General features: G+C 36.1%; 1 protein-coding gene across 2 annotated transcripts in view; it reads right to left on the bottom strand.

Moving 5' to 3' along the window:
• asun (integrator complex subunit 13 asun) overlaps window positions 1-20,645 on the bottom strand; it is a 35,082-nt gene extending 14,437 nt beyond the window's left edge. The window contains exons 1-11 of one of the 2 annotated variants that reach the window (XR_011332786.1): window positions 20,415-20,644; window positions 19,639-19,877; window positions 19,405-19,479; window positions 17,678-17,961; window positions 17,276-17,366; window positions 14,809-15,019; window positions 13,169-13,322; window positions 11,767-11,983; window positions 9,541-9,705; window positions 4,425-4,582; window positions 1,531-1,719 (exon numbers count right to left, since the gene is read on the bottom strand). Coding sequence is in view for 1 of the 2 variants with exons in the window: in XM_069829624.1 (XP_069685725.1) it covers window positions 1,531-1,719; window positions 4,425-4,582; window positions 9,541-9,705; window positions 11,767-11,983; window positions 13,169-13,322; window positions 14,809-15,019; window positions 17,276-17,366; window positions 17,678-17,961; window positions 19,405-19,479; window positions 19,639-19,872 (1,778 nt within the window). In the remaining variant the exon portion in view is untranslated. Of the gene's footprint in view, window positions 1-1,530; window positions 1,720-4,424; window positions 4,583-9,540; window positions 9,706-11,766; window positions 11,984-13,168; window positions 13,323-14,808; window positions 15,020-17,275; window positions 17,367-17,677; window positions 17,962-19,404; window positions 19,480-19,638; window positions 19,878-20,414 lie in introns of both variants that reach the window. The other variant, XM_069829624.1, reaches the window with a different exon arrangement.
• Between the last annotated feature and the right edge of the window lie 4,543 nt (window positions 20,646-25,188).

Below are 25,188 nucleotides of genomic sequence, written 5' to 3'. Positions count from 1 at the left end.
CGTACATATACCCTTAAGGAGGGGAAGGCAAAGTTACTCGCGTTCATAGCCATCCTCAAGCTACATGTGTCTTCTGGGTGGTGCTAAATGAGTAACAATACTGACATGCATCCCAACAAACTCCAAAATGGAATCTAACCACCTCAATGTACCACATTGAATAATGTAAACAGAGATATAACACAACTGTATGGGGATGTTCAAAGGAGAATGGTTTTAAATACCACGAGCCTGATGCCAATGAAAAAGATAATAGAGTCTTCGAACCAAGTATGTTCATAAGTAGGGGACGGATATTGATGACCTAAAAATCTACTTAAACATGATCATTAAAATACCCTTAAACTAATAGAAAAATGACATGAAATTAAAAGAAAATAGACATTTAAATATTATTCACCATATCCGCAACACAACTTCTTAAAAATTAGTCGCCTTGTTTCAATGACTGCCCTGCAAATATCGGAGAGAGGAGGCAACTTCCTGGAATTTGGCTAAGATAAAGGAAAAGAACATGCAACAAAATTAAGGTTTTAAGAGAAAACTATAGACTTTAATGAGGATTTACAATGTGTTTCAATCAGGGGTGGTCCATGTCAGTGCCTTCATTCTCCGTCTCCTCCTCCTTCCGCGCTTCACTTTTGTTACCAGATCTTCCAGATGAGGGAGTGTGAATGAAAAAACAAATTGTGGGCACAGCATGCATTCTTGCAATCTTTGTGTTAAAAATACTGTCTACTACAGTAGACATCCCTTCCGAACCATGTTGAGGACACAATGTCCTGTCCAGGACAAGTGAAAGTTTCCCCCCTTCCAAACATAAATTCTAAAGACACCCTCGTACCAACAAAAGAACAGTAGCGGTCAAAGTCCTCACTTAAACTAAGCTGCTGTCAAGCATTTTATATTACTTCCGTTTTGTGAAGTGAAGCCTTCAGGGATGGACTTTAGAGTCTGTTCCAAACTATAAAACTCAAACTTCACTGTTATTCACTTATTCAGTAGGTAATTACTACTGATCTAGTTGGTTAGAAAATGGTTTAACAGACCTATCGGTAAAGAAGAAAGTAAAATGCATTCCAAATGATCTAAATATTCTTCAAAGTATTAAAAATGACTAAAAAATATGCCGAAAAAAATATAAAAATGACCTATTAGTTAAAAAACGTCAAAAAATGCAATATAAGAAATTACTTTTTTTCGCTGATATTAACATAGAAAGGATTTCTATATTAATAGGCATCGTCCTAATGTGAAAAATAAGAAGATGACTTTTCATCAACATCCACCTCATACTCATAAGTGTGCCATGGCCTTTATTGTTACTGTTTGTAGTCTTATGTACTCCCAAATCTATAATTAAAACTAAACAAAAGGATAGCACTTTCATCAAACAAAAAGAAAAATTATAGATAATTAAGTCAGTAATGGTCTTTCAAATCAATACAGTATGTAGTCAATTATTTGTTAAAATGTAGCTTATTCTACCAATTAAATATAAACTAAGAAGAAGAAGAAGAAGAAGCTTACTGATCTAACTCCCGCAGTGCTTGGTCCAGCTCCACCTTGTCGTCCTTCTTCTCCTGTTTAATCTTCTCATCGTCTGATTTGTTGCGGCACTCTAACAAACAGTTAAGTACTCTATTATGCTGATCAGTCCGACAGTTTGCACGCAGAAATGTCTCAAGTTCATTCCACATGATTCTATACTGCTCCTCCCTATTAGAAAACAACAGAACACAGAAAGTCACATTTACTCACTTTTGAGGGGGGGGGGGGGGGAGAACAAGTAAAAGATCGCATACTAATTTTCATGATTAAAAATGTAAGACGTACATCACACTTGAACTTGATTCTGATATATTTAGGTCTACTGCTAATGTTGTTGTTGTTTGTTGTTTTCTAATGCCAGGCGTTTGACAATAAAGTCATTTGACCTCTTGCATTCCAATATTTTTCAAAGATATTATCATGACCAGCCACTGAAGCACAGATTTTGAGGTGTTCTGAATCCATTTCTTGGTTTGAGTTGCACAATGGATAGTTAGGGGACTGATATATTCCAATTCTATCCAGGTGTTTGGCCAAACAATCATGGCCTGTTGCCAATCTAAATGCAGCTACAGACGATTTTCGTGGTAAATCGGGAATTAACTGTGGATTTTGATGCAGAGAGTTCCATTTTTTCCCTTGGGATTGTGTTATCAAATTTTGTTTGTTGAAGTCTAAGTATGTAGATTTAATAAATCTTTTCACAGAGTAATACGTAGATTTAGTAACAGGTCTGTAAGTAGCAGTGCTGCCCTTCTTTGCTAAAGCATCTGCATTCTCGTTTCCCAGGATTCCACAATGGGATGGTATCCACTGGAATACAATTCTTTTATTGAGTGATATGAATTGAGAGAGCATTTTAGTTATTTCTGCTGTTTGAGATGAAGGTGTGTGTTTAGAGACCGGCACCTTGTTCTCTGGAGATCAAGGATCCGTCAGTGTATAAATGAAGCCAGTTTTGTGGAGGGTATCTAATATTAATTGTCTCTAAAGACAATTGTTTTAGTATTTCAGTGTTTACTTCTGATTTCAGTATTTCTTCTGTTAAATTTAGATTATATTCCATATCTAATAGAGTTAAAGGATTTGGTTTAATTTGTAGGTTTTCTTTTAAATTCGGGATATTGATTTTCTGTTTTAATTCTTGAACAATGGATATGAAACTTTTTTGAGTTTTCAATCTACAGAGAGGACTGTATGAATGCTAATGTAAATACCATTCAACAATGTTAATAATTGATATACCCGCGCAGGAAGAAGATAATGTCATGTGCTACCATCTTAGGAGTTGCGTGGAAGGAAATTCGGGCAATGTTGCCAACTTCATTTCAAATAAGCTGCACACCCATATTTTCTACATGTATATTTTGGAAAAAAGTGCTCGAGGTATTCGAGAAAATATGGTAATAATATTTCTATAGAATTAAATTACTTTTCATCTCCTTTTATTACATTATTTATTATTCTTGGATTAAAAATACCACAAATTTTCACCAAACAGGAACAAAATTAAAAAAAAAAAAAAAAAAATCTATCACTTTTTAACATGTATACTACACCGGGGTTAGAACATCTAGAAGCTTGAAGACCGTTAGTGTTAAGCGGTCCGACAACCCCCTCCTCCCGCACTAGCAGGTACGGTACCATTCAGCTGCAAAACATTTTCTGAACGGAAGTTATTGTATTGTGAGAGCACAGCTGGATCAGTGAAAGTAGGTGGTCAACGTTTTCAGTTTGTAGTGCAATGAACAATTCTGCTGTGTGTGGGCTCTTCTGTAGTGACGTCACTGAAGCCTCTAGTTGTTCTGTCCCCGGTGTAAATACTTTTATGAACACATGGATTTAGGATTAAAATTTCTGGCAAATTAAAAAATATTCAACCTCATTGAATCAATCATATAAGTATAAATATATAATCAATACTACTACCCTACTGTTCTCTTTTCTTTGTCAAGGAATGAAATTTCTTTATGAATAACAAACTTTATACTGTTTCCAGATCTAAGTCTATAACGATATGATGTTAATTTTAAGCAAATCCGACATTACTTGAGGACAATAGAACTGGAGGAAATACATTTACATAGTACCAAAGAAGTCAGTATTTTTCTTTTCTTATTTCCACATAATAAAATTTCATATCAGATTAACTTGGAAATTTGCACGATTTCATTATGCAACTATTTCAGGGTACAAATGATGCATAATAGTACATTATGCAACGAGCCTATAATGGTAGTAATTAAGACGCGAGTATGTTTATGAAACGAGCGCAAGCGAGTTTCATAATTTTCATACGAGCATCTTAATTACCATTATAGTCAAGTTTCATACGACTTTTTATGCTCGACCATTTTTCTAACTTAAAATTATTCATAAGTATTCATGTTATTCTTATCTGACTGAGGAGCAGAACTGACCTTGTGCAACACCTCGTAAATTGTGAGATGTGCGCAGACGCGAAAGTATTGATTTTTTCCGAGAAACAAATGTCGACATTGACCTTGATATAATCTAGAGAGTAAAATAAACATTAATCTTGATATAACCTTGAAATTGAATTACATATTGAAAAACGAGATGACAAATTGAATTTATTTGAATATTATTTACAATTAACGCTAATTATTATAGTAACAGAACTAGTTGTCTTTTGATTGCATATCCGAGAATAATCGATACTTGCGCTTTCATATTGTTACAATGGTATTTTCTGATTGGTGGAACACCTGAACTTTAATGAATAGGTGTACTTTAATGAGGTCCATTAAAGGGCTGCTACCAGGTGTATAATTAGTACATTTCGGCATGGTCGAGCATAAAATAAATTTATACTTTTGAACAGGTAACATGTAAAAATCGTACCAGCATACCTTTTGGGTCCCTTCCCTCTCTGTCCCATATTTGGTGTCTGCAAGGGTTCGTGTTTGGTCTCTAGATTGATGAGGCTGTAGATGACCTGTTTGCATTGCACAACCTCTTCATCTGTCATTTCTTCTTTCACTAGAAGAGCTGGTAGAGGATCTATGTACTAAATAAGAAATAAGCAATTTAATAATAATAATAATAATAATGATGATGATGGCTTTATTTAACCTGGCAGAGTTAAGGCCGTAAGGCCTTCTCTTACACTCAACCAGGATTAAAACTTGCTTACACAGTTGAACATAAAACTAGATCAGAATTAAGTAATTACATACTGATACATAATGAGATCAAAAGAGGTAGTTACATAAAATTTACCTCATAAAATAAAAATAAACATAGTGAAATACATACCGGTATTAATTTGTTAGAATCAAATACGAATCATATAAAAACAGAAGCCGATAATTCAATAAAAAAGAAAAATGTACACAGTAAAAATAAAAATAAACACATTAGTATACATATTAGTATTAGATTACAATTAAATAGGATTTACATAATTAAACCAGAAACCGACAATTGAATAAAATGTACACAAAAAATAGATTAATAATAAAAAACAACACAGTGGGATACATATTGGCATTAAGTGATAAATAAACACGATTTAGATAATAAAAAATAAATACAGTGGAACACATTTGCAACACGTTAGGTCTGGCAACTCATCATAAGATATTTTTCTAATTTACATTTAAAGGAAATTAAAGTTCGGCAGCCCTTGACTTCAGGCGGCAGAGAATTCCAGTGACGAGAAGTAGCAACAGTGAAAGATGAAGAATAAAGAGATGATGTGTGCAGTGGTATTTCTAGCGTGTTATCATATTGTGACCGAGTATTTAAGTTATGATACCGAGAAAGACTGTGGAATCGGACAGATAAGTAAGAGGGAGTAGAGGTGTGAAAAAATTCGGTATAAGAGAGAAAGGGAATGTAACTTTCTCCTCTCATTTAACCTGAGCCACAGTAATTTATCGAAAGAAGGCGAAATGTGGTCGTAGTAGCGGACATTACAAATTAAACAAACACACGCATTATGAACATGTTGCAGTTTCTGGGATAAATCCACCCTGAGATCACTGAATAAAGCGTCACAATAATCGAAATGAGGCATAATATGAGTCTGTATAAGCGTCTCTTTTAATTTAGCTGGATAGTGGTACAATTTTTTTAATGAGTGAAGAGTGGAAAATACTTTCTTGCATGTGTGTTTGATATGTGTGTCCCAGGTAAGGTTAGATTCAAAATGAACTCCCAGGTTTTTTACTGTTGAACTGAATGGAATGATCACTTCATTCAGAGTCACAGGAGGAAGGTTCAGCTTATTAATGTCGGGGATTAATCTTTTATTCGAAAATAAGATGGCCTGTGATTTATCTATATTTAAGTTAAGTCCGAATTGTTGAGACCAAGATGAAACAATTTACTCAGCATCCCAATCTCTGGTCTGTGATAAGTAAGTTGCCATTTCTTTAATTAAGGCATCATAAGAAGAATTTCATGCATGATTTAAGGAATTTAATGAACCTTAGGATAGTACTGCACTATCTACAAATGCACTAAGTGTGAAAACTGAATACTAAGATTCTAAATATCAACTGGAACTATGTGACCTGCAAAAAGAAACTTTTCTTAGCACCAGAGAAGAGAAAGGCATCACTTCTTTAAGCTGTTATCAGAAAATCAGTTTCCCCATCTCTGTGAGTTTGGACTTAAAATGTCTTCCTTGGTTGCAAGTATTTACATCTATGAAAGTGCCTTTTCAAATATGAAATATATAAAGTCACATTACAGATCCTCTTTCACAGATGATTCTTTAATGATTTTACTGAGGCTTGCCGCAACAAAGTCACTGTGGATATACCAGGACTTGTAGCAGAAACAGACTGCCCACAACATTCCCATTAAAGAAAATTAGGTATATGTGCAAATTCCGTTCCCAAATGTTTTTAGTGTATGTTCTTTCTGCTTAGCACCTAATTAAAATCACTTCTGACTCAATGTTTTTATATTCATCATCCGCCTTAAATTTTTTTTGCTTGGTTATTTAACGATGCTGCATCAACTACTAGGTTGGTGATGGCGAGATGAGGCTGAGGATTTGCATAGATTACCCGACATTTGCCTTATGGTTGGAGAAAACCTCGGAAAAAACCCAACCAGGTAATCAGCCCAAGCAGGAATTGGACCCATGCCCAAATGCAATTCCGGATCGGTAGGCAAGCACCTTGGCCGACTGAGCTACACTGGTAGCTCATCCTTCTTAAATATACATATATTTTCACTTTGGTCTTAGGTCATACTAATTATAAAAACAATTACAAAATATGAATTAAATTTAAAAAATTCAAAGCGATTAATCACAATTTAAAGAAAGTATCTTAGTAAAAGGACAACAGATTCTCTTATTAAAAGTTATTGTTGTTTAGTCAACAACTATGCGAAGAAAAGTCTGAACCTCATAAGTGATACCAAGAAGGCACTATTTATGAGGCAACTAGGCCAGGAGAAAATGGGGTACAGTGGCCAAGAGTATTAACTAAAAAAGAAAGACAATTGAAGAGGTGAGATCAAGTCCATTTACACAAGTTTCGACAAAAATGCCAAAAAACCTTTTTTTATTTCTTACCTAATTATATTATATTTTGCATGTAATATTTCTGGTTGTTTTACAGACCAAGACAAAGTAGTATACCAACTTTTAAAGTCGTAACACTTGTGGAAATATCCAAAATTTAATTCTAAATTTGCAAAAAATGAATGGCCAAAAGTGGACTTGAATAGTTTTTGATCTCACCGCTTCAATTGTTGATAGTCTACTGTTGTTGTTGTTTTCTAATGTCAGGCGTCTGACAATAAAGTCATTTGACCTCTTGCACTCCAATATTTTTCAAAGATATTATCATGGTCAGCCACTGAAGCACAGATTTGGTTATACCGCCAGCATTCCATTGTAAGATGTTTAGTTGATTCTGTACCATTAAAGTAGTCCCCGCCCGGAGATGCGATTGGGGGACTATTTTACCTCCAGATAATTTTACCTTAATGGTACTCATTTCATATTGGAGTGAAAATGGCAAGTTGTAGCCGATTTAAGTGAACAACATATTTTAACATTTTGGTGGCTACTTCATTGACACACAACCCCCGGAATGTCTGGAGGACCACACCTGCTGTTGGTTGACGGGTCCATTGGACCTAGCTGGGAGATCTTGTTGATCACCAGCTTTCCCTCCTTAAGCCACTGGAGGACGATTTTAGTGCCATAGCAGGTCAGCACTAGGAACAGAAAAGTAGAAAGAGGAGGAAGGAAAGGGAAATGAACCCCTAGGCCTCGAATGCTCTAATCCCGTCAGGGTCGAAGAAAGTAAGAGTTCAGTCAGAGGACTGGATAGGAAAGGGTAAAGAGGGAATTAGGTATTGAATAGAGGAAAATTATACCAAATTCAGTCATTAACTCATCAAGCTGACCAGTGCTAATTGATGAGTAGCCCCTTCCTTTAGTTCAGCTTGTAAAATTATGCTTACTAACAGCTGCACCACGGGAAGGTAGGGATGGGACATTGGGTATTTGTCCAGGTTGGTTCCTTAAAGCCTGCAATGGGAAGGATTAATGGCTCTCCCCCCCTGTATTCGATAGATGCCCTTTTGCAGCCTGAAGCGGTCGGTCGTCGTTGGGGTTGCCATATCTGCGGCGGTAGCACCACGTTGGTCGTTGGGGCGCCAAAATCTGCGACGGTCGTCTGTCGTAGTTGCCCACGACGCCTTTCCTTGCCCTCGGTTGCCGGCTCCGTCGTATATGGAAAGTATCTCAAGGATGGCACTTTGATGTCAATATTTAACTACGTACACTGATTAATTTGGGCGCCAGCCTCCTCGAGATTACTCCGGTAGAGGATGAGGTCCCAGGTCAGCTGCAGAAACGGTCGGGACATGGGGTTTGGGAGACGTGATCGTAGATTGAAATGATGTAGGCGCACACCAGAAGTTGTTGGTAAGAACTATGAGAACGTTTATTATTATTATTAAGTGTTCGTCTCAGATTAGCAGAAATGCGCGTCCAAGTGTATAATTCACTGCTCTCACTTCCTACAAGTTGGTAGACTAATTTCTGAGTTCACGTAATTATATATTTTGTACTATAAAACACCAGTAATATAACGGAGAGTTGATAACGTGATGAGAGAAAAGAATTCAGACTTATAATAATAATGCAACACACGACTTCTTACTACACCCACTAAAAAATTCTAAGTCCGTAAATTGTTATACTTCCGAGTTAGGTTTGCCGAGAATATGTGGAGTGCGACCTCTCCGAACACTGTCTATCTGCCTTCTGTCTATCTGCCAAATCTATCCTCTACTTTCAACCACCAAACATAGAATTTCGCCCTCCTATCTATATATCACGTGTCTCTATTAAGAATCCTGATTGGCCATGATTACACTTACGTCACTTAAGACGCGTTCTTCAAAAATTGTTCGTTAACTAGAACATCCCCTTACTTCCGGCGTCCTGACAATTCTCTGACATATACCAGATCATCTCTTTTGGAACCTGGCTTGGCGTCATCTTGCTGACCACCCGCAGGCAAAGTCCATACATTCCCTCATCAGTCAACTCCACGCCTGGACACATGTTTCCTGCCCGCGTAGCGTCGCTTCAACCTTCCTGTCCACCTGTTACTTCCGCCTCACATTCTGAAACTTCCTTACACGTCCATGCTTACTATCCATATAAGAAGATTACCACGAAATACTAATCTAATGAAAATCTCCTCATCCTATACGAGGAACCGTCTCAAGCCTGATAGTCTACTGTACAGGTATAAGTTCCACTCTGTCTAGAAATATAAAATGAGGCCCTTAGCTAACTTCAACTTGGACAGCCTTGAATTAGGTCAGTCTCTGGTCCACTGCTTTAAACTACCAGCTAGGTGTATTCTCATCTACACTGACCAAAAGTGTATTATTAAGTAATTTAGTAACTGAATGACTGTACAATATTAGAATTCATGTTACAAGTTCTTTCGAAAAGGCCAGTACTATTTGCATACTCACATTTTTCAAATTAAAAATGAAGGTGGACGATATGGTGATGGGCCAGTACTTGGTGTGTCGATCCAATCTGGCTCTCATTTTACTTAGAGGCGTTTCAGTTTCTGTGTCATCGAACTTCCGTTTGAGTGGAATTAATTTATTGTTCTGCATCAACACACCAAAATCCTATGCAGGTAAAAGACAACCATCAAATACACATTCGTATCATAACACGTAACACTTGCTATTATAAAGCAAGATATTTTTCATAGAATTCAACTTCTTTTCATGATACAGTAAAACCCCGATAAGACGCTGTTCAAGGGACCGGGTGTAAACTGCGTATTAGGCAGGTATACTAATTTTGACTTATATACATATCTATTAGCATTTTTCTTTATTGAAATACATGATTCATGAAAGGTAATACAGTATTACTCCATTATGTAATTACTGTGCTGTATGTCAAACACATTTACAATATTTACTGTACTTAATTCTTTCGAGAAAAAAAAAAAGCCATTTATAGTTGTTTGCCACGTGCGTGTTCTCCAAGTCCTCATGTTTACCACACTTCACTTTCTTGCGATTATAACCTCCCGACGACGTCGCAACTGTAGTGATTGAGTCGCGATTTTTTATTATCGTTCTTAATGTTGATTATGGGATTCCTAATGCATCAGAGAGTTGTTTCTGAGTAAGAGTACTGTTCTCATCGTACTTTCGTAAGATTTCCAATTTTTCCGACACAGAAAGCACTTTTAGTTTAACACTCATTGTAATCACATTCACAGACACTTCAATACACTAAAGGACAACAAACTACCCAGCAAAAATTTCAGAATTTTATTACGGCCGAGTGAGGAATGTTGTTTGAGAGAGGGTTAGCAAGAGGGTGAGGTATTGTAACTGTATGTAAGCTTTAACCACGCAGGTAAAGAGTTAAATAAGAGAGCGTAACAAGAGGGTGGGGTATACTAAGGTATGAAGATGAAGGTTTAAATGTGCAGGTAAAGGGTCGAATACCAATACTTTTCAGGTTAATGGCACCAGTGGGTTCAATGACCAAGATGTTTCATTGCTGTTACAGTACATTGCTGAAAATTACATCGAAAATATTCCACAAAAACAGCGTATTATGCTGGACTTGAGAGCAACAAACGGGGTATTTTATCATCATCATCATATCCTTCACATATTAGACCCTACAGGATCTGTTACGGTCTCATGCCAGCACTTTCGTGGTCTTCCCAATTTCCTCTTTCCTCTTGGTACATAAGTAAGAATCTGTTTATGCCATCTAGTGCGATCCATCCTTTCGACACGTTTTTTCCACTGAAGTCGATATTGTTGAACAAAATTAACTATAGCATCCATTTTGAGTTCCTGCAATATGTCCACATTTTTACGGTGTTCCAGCAAAGAGCATCCCGCTGTTCATCTCATGAACCTCATTTCAGCTGTCATCAGCCTTTGCTCATCAGCTTTTCTGATTGTCCATGCCTCGCTACCGTAAGTGAGGACTGGTCGAGCTAGTGTTTTATATACCTTTAGCCTTGTATGTTTCTGAACATGGGAGGATTTGAAGACGGCATTAATGACGCCAGTCATTTTTATAAATTTAGATATTTTGTTTGACATATCTTCATCAGTGATGTAAGAGAGGTTATAACCTAAATAGTTAAATGAATTAACACGTTCAATTAAAGTATTATTTATCATGATCTTACTTGGAATTGGGTTCTCTCCCGAAAATGCCATGACTTTTGTTTTCTCTTTTCAGATTTCCATATTGACATCTGAGGCGATTATTTACAAATTATAAATGGCTCTTTGTAAAGCATTCTCTGTTTTAGCAATAATAACCTGATCGACAGCAAACATTAGTGTATCGAGAACTGTGTTTCAATTAATTTGAATTCCAGCATGATGATATTTTATAAAGGTGTTATATATGAAATGTGCAGGACCGGACAAAAAAAAGCGTATTACACGGGATAGCGTAATAAGCGGGCGCGTCTTATCGAGGTTCTACTGTACATGCTTAGGGCCAACCACGTTTTTAATAAAGGATGATGCACTTTATCATTGGAAATAATGAATTCCCTAGTGAGAAATATTTTGAAAAAACAGGATATGCAGTATTCTCCTTATGCAATTAGGAGAAGCAATAAATCACGAAAATCCGTATAGCTAATTTATAACTAAACATCATAGAAAGTAAGAGGAGCCACGGTGAAGTCTTACCGTGATCCTGTAGTCTGTGACCCGGCCTCCACAACCTTCACTAATAGACGGCGGATCCTCCAGCACACTTCGAGCTGTGACCAATGTGTGTACAAATATTTCGCCACCATGTGCAGCCAGCAGGTGAGATATCATCTTTCCTCCAGCTTTTCGAGGCATCTCAAGCATTACAGAACGTCCATTAAGCAGGAAGTTGATCAAACACGAAGACGGACGGCTTCAAACAAAAACAAAAGTAATAATAAAATGTCTTGTAGTTCATTGGTTATCAAGTTAAGTGTAATTTTCAACATTATGTTTTTTAGAGTTACAGTGAGGTGAAATTTGACTTTTCTTAACAGTCTGATATGGATTTTTGAAAATTTTTACAGACATCATGCTATATATATAAATGGACTTGGTACAAAGTTTCAAAATTGTATGAATTATATGCATTTTTATTGTTTAGGAAGAAAATATAAGGTTTAAATTATTGTAATATCTGTGTTTCTCTTTTTACTTTTTATTCTGTTAATTAATAAAATATTTTTCTTAAAATTTTGTGGAATGCCCCCTGAGCACGAGTATGCACAGTAGTGGCAAAAAAACCAGACCGACCATTGTAGCTGATTTCAGAGCCTTGTTCGCTCCAGAGCATGACAGACTTTCGTGGTTCGAATCCTGCCTGGGAAGAAAACTTTTTTTTTTGTTTCTTATTCAAATTTATTCCCAATACTTATTAATTAAGTAGTAAAATATTGTTGCAATCAAAAAGTATTGGGACTAAATTTGAATAAGGAACAAAAAAAAGTTTCCTTCTCAGGCAGGATTCGAACCACGAAAGTCTTAGTTACCAGTCTCGTGCTCTGAGTGAACAAGGCTCTGAAATCAGCTACAAGGGTTGGTCCGGTTTTTTTTGCCACTAACTGTACTCTTTCTGGAAGTACTAGAGTGATTTTTTATAATAATAAAAAAAAAAAGATATGTATCATTATCTATGACGTAGTGCAGAGGGCGGCCACTAGAGGGAACCCAAGAGTTGGAGCTTAATCTGAGACAATTCTGTCCGATGCCGGGGTGGTATCCGGTATGGCTTAGTGGATAAAGCATCAGCACGTAGAGCTGAAAACCCAGGTTCAAATCCTGGTGCTGGAGAGAATTTTTCTCTGTTCCATTACTCTTTCATCATATGATGACGCAGAATATCTGCATGGAAATATCATATGTACTTCGGTACATTAAAATAATATATATAATATATATATATATATATATATATATATATATATATATATAACCGTGATCAGCTGATCATCATCACTATAACCAAGTTCAACAGTATTCTTAAACCCAACTTGCAGCCCAATTTTATATGAAGTGTCATAATATTGAATGTAAGAAAAACTTCTGTCTCGTAACATACCTGTTAACATCAACAGGCGTGATGCGATGCATGGCAATGCAGTTGTGCATCTCAGATGCACTGCAGCCTCTTGGAGTGCACCATTTGAGCGTTACCGTTTCATAGTCAGCACCCTCTCGCTGTGTTCTTATCAGAGCAGAATCTGCTGCATTGCCTAATCATAACACAAATCATTCATAATAATACCAAAGGCACAGCATTAAGATTATGTGAAGTGCAAAAGAATACCGATACTTCATTTTGCAGTAAAAAATGTCCCAGCATTTCATCCCATCTTTCCAAAACTTTTATTACCACAATATAAAGCAATTCAAAAATCATTTAATGCATATAGTAAGCAATAATTTTTTTCACAAATTTATCAGATTTTTTTTTCACTAAATGCACTTATCTCAGATACTATTTGATCTGTAACTCAAATTTTTCTATTTTGGGTAACAACATTTCTGACAATTTTCGCCTAAAATTTGATAAAATAAGCATACAGAAGTTCAAGAACAAGTATTATCTTGTTCCGAAATCATTAACTTTCTGTAATAAAAATAATTATTTTAAAATAAGAAACTAAAACATATTGACATATAATTTTAGGACTATGTATGATTACAAATCGCATACAGAACAAATAACACTCTACAAAAACATCTCAACACACAAACAACACAAATAAACAAATACAACCACACAGGCGTATACAAACTCAAATGTAACACCTGCAACAACTTCTACATAGGAAAGACAGGCAGATCATTTCAAACATGTTACAAAGAACACATCACAGCCATAACAAAATTACAAAACACCTCCACATATGCAGAACACATCACAAATGCTAACCACACCTACAGAGACATCAACACAGACATGGAAATACTGCACATCCAACCAAAAAGATAGAAACTCAACACACTAGAACAATATGAAATATACAGACACACGAAAACACACCCCAACGAAATTCTCAACACACAACTCAATTTCAGAACACACACTCTCTTTGACTCTACATTATACCACACGAACACACCCTCACAGGAAACAAAACAAGAGGCGCCAAGACCAACGACCAGTTCTGAGGATGACCCATAGGGGAGAGTCGGGTAGTATCGGACATCGGGTAATATCGGACAGTGCATTTCTTTCATCTACCACCATTGGTAGTACCTGAATGACATGGTTACGTTTCTCTATGTGACATCACAGAAACGTAACCATGTCAATCAGGTACTATCACCATGTGGTAGATGAAAGAAACTCACTGTCCGATATTACCCGATGTCCGATACTACCCGACTCTCCCCTAAATAGGTCGAAATATGTAAACAAGATACGTTAGAATTCAACACAAGAAAGTCTTATCATACATATTCCGAAGTGATACAGTGTTAAAAGTTGTGTAATCAAGATGTATATAATTTTAGTTAGTGCTAGATTTATATTCCTGTGGTCCTCGGTTCGACTACCGGCATACCCCTGATTTATAACTTGTGTTGGGCAAGCCCATGATCAAGGTAACACAGAGATTTTCTCCAGAGCTCTGGTTCCCCTGTGTCATCCCAACAAATTTCCATCATCTCATTTCATCATTGTGTACATAACCTCATTCCATTAATCAAGGATGGTTTGCGCGAGTAACAAACCTTTGAGTATAGATGTATGCGCAGCTGATGAGTGAAAAATCTCGACATCATAGTTGGCTGAAGAACTGGCATTCTGCTCCTCTTTCATAGGAATGCCTGTGACAGTTGTCGAGCCCAGATCGTAATGGTTCAGGATGAGATTGGACAGCTTTGCAGCAATCTGTCCACCAGCTTTAACGGAATGAACTTCTGTTGTAAGGATGGCTGACAACTGAAACAGTTGGTGTCCAAAAACATCTGTCATTTATTAAGAGAAGTTACATACTATAATAAACATTACAACATTTATAGTTTAACGTGAAGCTTTTATATGTTTGACATTCCAGCAATCTGATCACACTTTTTGTTAATATGGTGACGTCATCCAAGAGAGCTATGTTACACAAGAAATAAGAGCTGTGCTGTCCCATTCAGGGTGGAAAAATGTATAGTAAATGTAAAAGCTTAATGAAATATTCAACTTAATTTTAATTTAATCGAAAATTATTATTCATACACAAAAGGGGTGATTAATAAATGCAGGGAGTATAAAGAAAGGAACAGTTATTTAACACAGTGTAATTCTAAAGCATTTAATTGTGGCATTAATTTCCAATTCTCTGTATTATTATTTATTAGAATTTCAAACAACTCATTGGCGTCATATTGATGTGTGAATCATTTCGACTATTAATTGCATTGAAATATTTAACAAGAAGGCTCTGCCTTGATAAGTTTAAATGTGAGGAGTATAAAACAGAAATGGAATAAAGTATCACAATTTTATTTCAAATCCCACACATGCTTATAATACCAACTATGCTCACCATAACAATCACAAACAGCACAAAAGTTTCACGCAAATATTGGGATTTGATGAATGCTCTGCCACTTTTTTCAGTGAAATGACAAGGTAAAAAACAATGAAAACAATCTACAATAAAAAGTTACCATTTGAAGGAGTAATTTCAAAATTTCAGTATGTGTAAAAAGTATAAAGTAATATCTGTATATTTACGTATATCAATTACTTTCTACTTAATTAATATTCAGATTATACCCAAGGTTCAATTTTGAAACAGACGTCTGGTATACATCCATGAGGTCATCATTATGGACAGGCTTCAATTCTCAAAGCATAGATAAACTATGTAGGCCACGTCTATTGTTGACACTGGGTACTATTCATTTGTTTTGCCAACAAACGAAGGCAGCCATGTATGTATTAAAAACAAAAAATAAATGTCATCCATTTTACTACTACAATCAAACTTCATTTTTTATGTTTTAAGGGCAAAATGAATGTTACAATACAAAATTCAATATTTTCCTTTCATGTGACACAATAATTCATGTTTTTAAAAGCGAACATGATTTTAAAAATTTAAGTGTCAAACTCTGACACACAAAAGTACCACAAATCATGTTGCTGTTTGCTAATGCTCTGGATTTTGGATTTCTTCCATTTTCCAGCTAGTGTCCCAATAGTCAGCTGGGTTGGTATATCTCTTGGATTTGGTTACTGTACCACAAAGACGGACAATGAAGCTCATGATGAGTCTGTAATGGCCAGTTTGTCCAAGTAATGTTTAATTTTGCTTAACGAATGTTAAATTAATAGTCTGTTTATTTTTAATGCTTTGTTAATGTATTTTCCATTTGTTCAACATAATTTTGTTTAAGATAACCAACACTTAACTATAACGTCTGTTAGCACTATTTTAACTACTCAAAGCAGTTGGTAATGATTCTACACATGTAAGGCAATTTTTGATTGGCTAAAATTAATCTTTAAATTCTATATTATAGAGTGAGTCATGAAACTTGCATAAAATGACAACCTGTTATAGTAGGCCACGCTCCATAAACAAACAGTTGACAAATGAAAGTTGTAGTTGACATGCTGAATAATAATTACAAAGTAAGGTTATATTTCCTCATTGCTATTATAGATACGAAATACGAAAGAAATAAAATAACACTGATGTATTTAAATAGTCCAAAGTATTTTTAAATGTTATATTACCAGTCATATGCTAAACATTCCCTACAGAGAGACACAAAATATTAATTTCGCAACTTCTGTTCGAACAGCTGTGGAGACATCGGCCATATTTAACAAACTGTTAAATGAGTTAACTGCCCGAAATACTACATTTAAAATTAACAAACTGTTAACAATCTGTTAAACCAAACTGGTGTTGAAAACATACAATTTTATTAATTAACAAACTGTTTAGAATTTAACAGTCGTTAAATTTTCTAACAATACTTGGAAAAACCGGCCATAAGTATCACAAATTATTAAATCAGAAAAACTCGTCTGTTTCTGGTTAGGCTCGGCAAACAAATCTATGATGTGGTGAACGTAAATACAAGTGATGGAAGCTCCCATTCAAAATTGAACATGGGGTGTAATACTAATAAAAGAACTACATACTAAAATTGCTTCCAAATGAACACAATAAACAATTCAAAATGTACTCACATCTCTTGGAGGATGGCCTGTTACTTGTGACTCAACATTATTAGGATAAACATTAATAATAACCAAATGGCAATGATGCACTGTAATTAAGCTGAAAACAAACAAAATGGCATTCTCAATAAAAATACAGACTTGTTTTCTAATACAATTATTTTCTCAACTGAGAACTTGAATAAGTGTGGAAATCATGAAATATGATTAAGAATAGATTTAGACGGCAAAGATTTGTTATGGCTCTATGTTCCACTTAAGAACTCAAGGAAAATAATGATGCTACTCAACTAGCAGAAAATAAATTAAAAGAATAGAGTTTCTACGTTTTAAATGACCAGAAAGTAAGGTGTAAACAGTTGTCTGTTCATAGGCTATCTCAGTGTATAAAACCAAAACATTGAGACATACTGATCTGAACCTGCAGCAATTTTGTTGTGTTGTATGAGAACGTTCTGAAATATTTCTTCTAAACTTTTCATACTACTGTTGTCCCGGGCAGAGGTAATGCAGATCACACGACATCTGTTCAACACTTTGCTAGCATTTTCAGTCAGTGAAGTCCTCTTTTCGTGTTGGATGTCTGAACACTCGCACAAAGCTTCTATTGCTGCTCTAAGTCCATGGATAACTGAGAACTCCCCTTGCTGGTGAGCTCTAGCAGGAACTCCCACTGTAGACAATGAATTTAGAACCTGCAAAGTACCAGATTACGACATGTGAGATTTACAGGAAAGACAGACAATCTGATTTGTTTGTTGTTTAGTCAACTGTCTGAAGACAGGTCTGGATTCCACAAGTCACACCAACAAGGCATCACTCATGAGGCAACTAGGCCAGGAGATGATGGGGTAGGATGGCCAGTTCCTTTCTTCCTCAATTGCATACATCGCCAACTAGCTACATATTACACTAATCAGACTTCAGATTATACAAACAATAATTGTTCTTCCTCTGACACATCATCGTCATCGTCCTTGCAGGTATTAGGCCTAGTGGCCTGTTACGGTCTCAGTCTATCTTTTCAGGGGGCGTCCAAAAGATCGTCTTCCATGTGGTACATAGTGAAGAATTTGTCTTGGAAGTCTGGAACGGTCCATTCTATTGACATGGTTAAGCCATTTTTGTCTATAGTGGTTGAGATTTCCTCTGACATATTGTCAAAAGTGAGACATACAACGAAACAAAATTAATTTTATTACGTCAACTAGTTGTATTAATTTTTTGTATTGTTTTAATTTGGAGTTTGTAATATTTCATGAGAATGGCTGGAGGGATCATCGTGCTAACCACAAGATACCTCCATTCTGGTTAGATGATCGTCCACCTTTGCTTCGGCATGAGGGCGTGAGGCCAGCAGCCGGCTGGTCGGTCTAGGCCCTTCATGGGCTATAGTGCCATGGATTATTATTATTAATATTTCATGAGATTTTAGAAATACAAACTGTTTTCCGCCATTTTTCAATAATTTTCGTTTCTGACAAACCATAAAATATGGCCATTTTTTAAAGAAAAGCAGAAAAAGGGCCGTCATGGATGGGCTACGATTTTACCTAGTAATTTTATAATAATAAGTCTGACCGAAATGATTTAATTAAAAGCGAATGTCTGCTAGGTGCATTAGTGTTTTTTTTTATCGATTTTTCATAAAGCTCAACAACTAAAAACCAGGGCGATTATTGACGTAACAGTTTAGAATATGTTAGTTTTCATGAAAAGAAACATCCTTACAATATTTAATTGAAAGGAAAGTGTTTTTTTTTTTTTTTCCTGGAGTGTCTCGAATGTTATTAGTAAGTTAAGTTGCATCAAGTTTTTGTCCAGCAAAGCATCATGAGACAGAAAAAAAAAGTGAACCAATCTCATGGATTCATTACCAGCCGCTATACTCCAATCCTGGATAAATTTGGAAACTTGATCCAATAGTCAGATTTTCCTTTCTTTGTTAGATTTTTCTGCTTCTCTGACTTCATACAAAAACCCAAACTCTTGCACCACAAATGAATGTGTGTAGTCGCATTGGTTTCATTCTACGACAATAGACAAGGATCTGGCAATCTTCCGTAAAGGTGATCCAGGGTAAATATTACAGAGAAGCAAATATGTTTGGTGTTCAGAGGTGTTACACACTAACTTACGTGAGATAAATTCTGCTGCACAGGGCTCCATGTATTTAGGACGTGGGCTGTTGTGTCACTTACAACAAACCGTATCTGTATGAAGAAATAAAAAAAAAAATTATGAACCAGCATTTCAAGTCAGCCCAACAAATACTTGACAAATCTATTTGAAATTACAGAATCACTTATTAGATACAATTGAAATATTTTCGCTGCAATATTATCTTTAAACTATTAATTGGGCCTACTTACCAGTTTTCCTTGGGGAAATAGATCCCACACGATTCGGCAATATTCAATTGATGCTTCGACACTGCATGTCCAAAGAGACTTTGAAATGGGTGCCAGGGGTATGAATGCTGGCCCCCGTGATTTGGTAAAATCGAATTCTATCAGACATTCGCATGATATGCCAAAATAAGGTGTGTGATCCAAGACAAAAACTGTCTTGTGATTTGATGGATACATTTTCTCGTACAAATTCATAATGCCTGAAAACATATTAGAACGTTATTTAATATTAATGTAAACATACTAACGCCATTATTTGTATTACCTGCAAAATTACGCAAAACACATTCTGATTTTTGCCCCATTCTCATAAAATAAATGTTCTGTATGTTATATATTATGTCTGATTTCTACTAACTTGTTTACATTATATTATGATTATCTACTTCAGTTTTGTGTGTGTGCTGTACTTTGTAAATTTGTATATATATATTTTTTTTTGTATCGCAGTTTTACTCCTGGTTGAGTGTTAGAGAAGGCCGGGTTAAATAAACCATTACTACTATTATAATTATTAAATGGCTAACATACAATTGTTAGACCTATATAGGCCTAAAATAAAATTTACACTGCTTGGTACAATATAGGTTAGGTTAAACCCGTAACTTTTATAAATTAATCGTAGTTATAGAATTTCATATTTAGGTTAATTTGGAGAGACTTTATAAGAGGATACCAATAAGTATGTTAAACACAATCCTATACATGATACAATCTTAAATAAGTTCTGTCCATACCTCAATGAAATTACAACACTCGGCATCTGCACCACATCAAATCACAAGTCTGGTTTCCGTCCTCACATGTGATGATGAAAAATAAATCATTATTAAAATGTATGTAACAGACATATAAAGTTAATTATTCTGAAAACGTAATTATCTAACCACAAACGATGGAAACATTTTTTTATTGTGTACACACCACAACATAAACACACGACGCTTCGCCTGAACGTCAGGCAGTGCAGCCAACTCGATTCATAAAAACCGCTATGAAACAGTGTAGAAGTCGTTAAAGTGCTATATTGTCTATGTAAAATGGGATTATTTTTCCACTGTGAGTGCCAAAAATACCCGCTAAATCCCTATATCAGCAATAGAAATTTCATAAATTTCACCAGCTAATTGCTAAACTAATACTGAAAAACACTAGATCTAGTGGAAAACTCGCTAAATTCACAACACTGGCGAGTGGACACTACACTATCAGCATTGCCAACAATCAAACACAAAACTATTGAATTTTAGGCTAAAAAAATTTAATTTTTCACAATTACAGTAAACATCAATACTAACAATAATGACATACTACCAAAACTTTACGCAGTATTAAAATAGCTTTCGCATTGAATAAATAGTAATGGGAGCTACAAACAGTGCAAGAAATTTGGCTCTCCTCTGAGAATCTTTACGGAAAGTGGGACAGATTTAAAAATTTGTCCACAGTATCAATGGAAATTTGGCTGGGACTTAACAGATTATTCTTTAAAATGGAATTTTACTGTTCATGACCTGCTGTCGATAGGCTACAAATTGGACACTACAATACTATGAGATTAGATTTACATATTATTCACTTAAAAAAGATTTTGGAATTCCATGCTTCTTGTAGAAATTTCCATTTTATTGACTTAGATGCTTTATGAATGGAAAAGTACCAACATATCACCACATCAAATTTGAGCGAAAGACAAGGGTCTGTAAGATACCTGGTGCTTAGATTGAAGGACGAGTAAGGGTGGGGGGGGGGGAGAAAACGATTTTAAATAAATGCTGGAAGGACATAGAGTAAGCAAAGATTAGCAAGTGGTAAACTCAATACACCATCCTGATAAAATAATGTACCGGTACCTATCTAACTTTTCTGAAGGGAGATCTCTGAACTTAAACCTGTCGAGACAAACGAAGGTTTGTTACATTGTGAAGTACTGTACTGCAGTGTGATTCATGATTTGTATGCTATTTCAGCAGTAAGAGCCTATTGGAACTCTATCCAGTGAACAGTGGCCAGGATTGCTTTCATTTGGTCACATTAGATGTGTGCTGAGACGCATGTATATCTCTGAGGTCATTTCTTGAAGTGCATGTTCTTTTGTGTAAGGCAGTAGGTTCAACACAAATTTTTGTGTACTAACTTAGCTTGTCCATATATTTAGCATTCATTAAAAACTGTTTTTCCACAGGAAAAAAAAAAAAGTGTCAAATTTTTTACAATTTTCTCTAACTTGAAAAGGACATCTTTTTATTTTTAACATACTTTGAACTTACTCATTTTGTTGTCCAAAGAATACTTACTCTACCGTAGGTATTGGGAGCCAAGAAACTTCATAGTTAACTTTAAATCTCAGGAAAGCTTCCTACATGAAATAAAGAAAAAGATAAATCTCCTAACAGGTAAAGAAAATCTAATTCATAAAACTCACCCTATATTTAGCAATAGAAATAATGTATTATCTGGACCTGGCTGAAGATACCACGAAAAGTGATACTCAAAAAAAATGCCCTAAAATTGCTAGCTATTCATAGTAGATTTCCTGAGAAAAAATGGTTTCATATTTTCACTGATGGATCCCTATTGTACAACCAAAATAGAGCAGGTGCGGTATTACATGTTCACTTTTCTCGTTTTATAAATTCTTAGGTAATGGAAATACAAATTTTTTTGGAGAAGTTGAAGCCATCTATTCGACATTTCAGAATCTGTCACATCGGATCTCTTATTTTCAACAAACTGTTATACATACAGTGATTCTAATGCAGCTATTACTGCTATAACAACCAATCTTTCACCTAAAAGTAACAAAATAACTCCCATTTCATTTAGTGTTCTGCCATCAGGAGAGGATAGAGCATGGCTAACGAGAAAGACAGGCTTTGGTACGAATCGGCGTCATGTGGTTATCTCGGTCTAGTCATGGCCATCATGACAATCGCCTAATATAAATACATGTTCAAAGTTCTAAAAAACAAAGAAATTTCTATATTAAACTCATGTTGAACGTACATTTACATACATGGTACAGTCACTAAGTTCTAATACTGAGCGCATAGTGGTGTTGTGGTGCACTATAGCGCATAGGTGGCGCCATGGTATGATACCTTGTCAGTTAGTCTCTCGACCCAACAAGAGACAGTTGAGTGCATGCACTGTACGCAGAACTACGGTCTTTGTTGTGACGGTGATTTGAATGCGCATGTCAGATCCTGAGATGTCACAGTTTGAGCAATGGGCAAACATCAAGTTCTGCCAGAAATTAGGCAAAACTGCTGCCGAAACGTTTCAAATGATGCAGCAAGTTTACAGTGAGGACGCAGTGAGTCGCAGTGTTGTGTTTAGGTGGCACCGACGTTTTTCGCAAGGAAGAGACAGTTTGGAAGATGATGTGCGTACTGGTCGGCCACAAACAATTCGAACTGAACGCAAGATCCAAGAAGTTGCAACGTTGGTGCGTGCTAACCGCTCCCAATCGGTAGACGATATCGCAGCAACAGTAGGGGTCAGCCATGATACTTGCTACAAAATTCTGTCTGATGACCGGAACATGTCTCGTGTTACCCAGCACAGTGTGCCACGAAACCTGTCGCAAGACCAACGTGATGATCGCATGACGATTTGTGGTGACCTCATCAGTAGTGCTGATGATGATCTGACGTTCCTCAACCTGATAATAATTGGAGACGAAACTTGGTGTTTCCTTTACGATCCACAACTGAAACGACAATCCACCACCTGGAACACGCCGTTATCACTACGACAGAAAAAACCGCGACAAGACAGGTCAAAAGGCAAGGTGATGCTTGAACTGTTTTTTGATTCAAATGGAATTGTTCACATGGAATTTATCCCAGAAGGTGCAACTGTGAACAAAACCTGCTACAAAGAGATCCTTGGCCATTTACGAGATTCAATTTGCCGTAAGCGACCTGAGCTATGGCGTACAAAGAATTGGCTGTTGCTACATGACAACGCCCCTGCACATCGCTCTGTCCTTGTCCAAGAGGAACTTGCAAGACAACAGGTGACAGTTCTTCCACACCCTCCGTACTCACCTGATCTCGCACCATGCGATTTTTTTCTCTTTCCTCGCATCAAAGCAACCCTACGTGGGTGTAGATTTCATTCTTCCGAAGAGGTCATGACTGCCACAAGAGAAGCCATCCGGGACCTTCCTGCCAACATCTTTCAACGGTGCTTCCAGCAGCTATACCAACGTTGGCAAACGTGCATAACGGCCAACGGAGACTATTTTGAGGGAGGATGCGGTTCTGTTTAAATGTACGCCGTGTTATGCGGCATCTTGTGATACATCCAGATTCTTGTGGGAGCCTACCCTCCAGGCGTCAAGTCTTAGAACTTAATGACTGTACCACATATAAATTTCATTCAGAATTTTTTAAACATTTAGGGGAAAAAGCCAAGTCTGTACTTTTATCCATTTTCAATTTATCATGGAACACCTCGATTCCTGCAGCTTGGAAGAAAGCAATCATTGTACCAATTCACAAACAAGGGAAACCTGCTCATGATGTTAATAGTTATCGACCAATAGCACTATTAAGCATGATAGCAAAAACTATGGAGTCACTGATCTCCAACAGATTAACTTGGTATTTAGAATCTCAAAATCTTTATCACCAAGACAAGCTGGCTTTCGACAACTACACTCTACTAATGAACAAGTCATACGCCTCGGCCAAGAAATAAAAGACAGTTTTAACAAAAAAGAAGATACCTTGGCAATATTTATTGACTCTCAATTAGCATATGACTCTGTTTGGAGAAATAAATTATTATTAAAACTCCAGAAATTAGGTATCTCCAGCAATATATTCAGATGGATATCAGAATTCCTTAGTCAAAGATTCATTGCCACTAAATTCAATAACTCACTTTCTAGTTACAGACAAACATATCGAGGTCTACCTCAGGGCGCTGTCCTCAGCACAACTTTATTCAATATTTATATAAATGACTTACCCTCTCTATTAGAGGAATCAAACATGAAAACAGCACTATTTGCAGATGATATTGTTTTGTGGACTTCCGGATCTCACAGACATAGAGACAAAATTAAAAATTCTGCTCTTAAAACTCTAAATCAAGTACATGAATGGAATACATCAAATTTGATGACACTCAATTTAGGCAAAAGTAACTACCAAATATTTTCACATGGTAAAAAAGAAAGAGAATTCAATATCCAATACAATGGCCAACATCTCCCTAGGACTTATGAATCCAAATATCTTGGTGTTATTTTCGACAGTAAGTTAACATGGAACAACCATTTGAAATATATTTCTGAAAAATCTCGTAAAAGATTCTCCCTTCTGAAAAGACTAGCAGGAAAGAAATGGGGTTGCTCTAGAAATACTTTGAACACTACATACAAAATGTTCATACAGCCAGTGATGACGTACTGCGGAGAAATTTTAATTACTTCACCTTTCATAAACGAAATAGAACGTGTTCAAAACCAAGCTCTCAGGCTCATCACTGGTGGAATCA

This window comes from Periplaneta americana, chromosome 6, assembly GCF_040183065.1.
Source record: "Periplaneta americana isolate PAMFEO1 chromosome 6, P.americana_PAMFEO1_priV1, whole genome shotgun sequence".
NCBI classification, from domain to species: domain Eukaryota; kingdom Metazoa; phylum Arthropoda; class Insecta; order Blattodea; family Blattidae; genus Periplaneta; species Periplaneta americana.
Note: the sequence above shows the minus strand (reverse complement) of the source record. Positions and strands in the feature narration are given on the sequence as shown.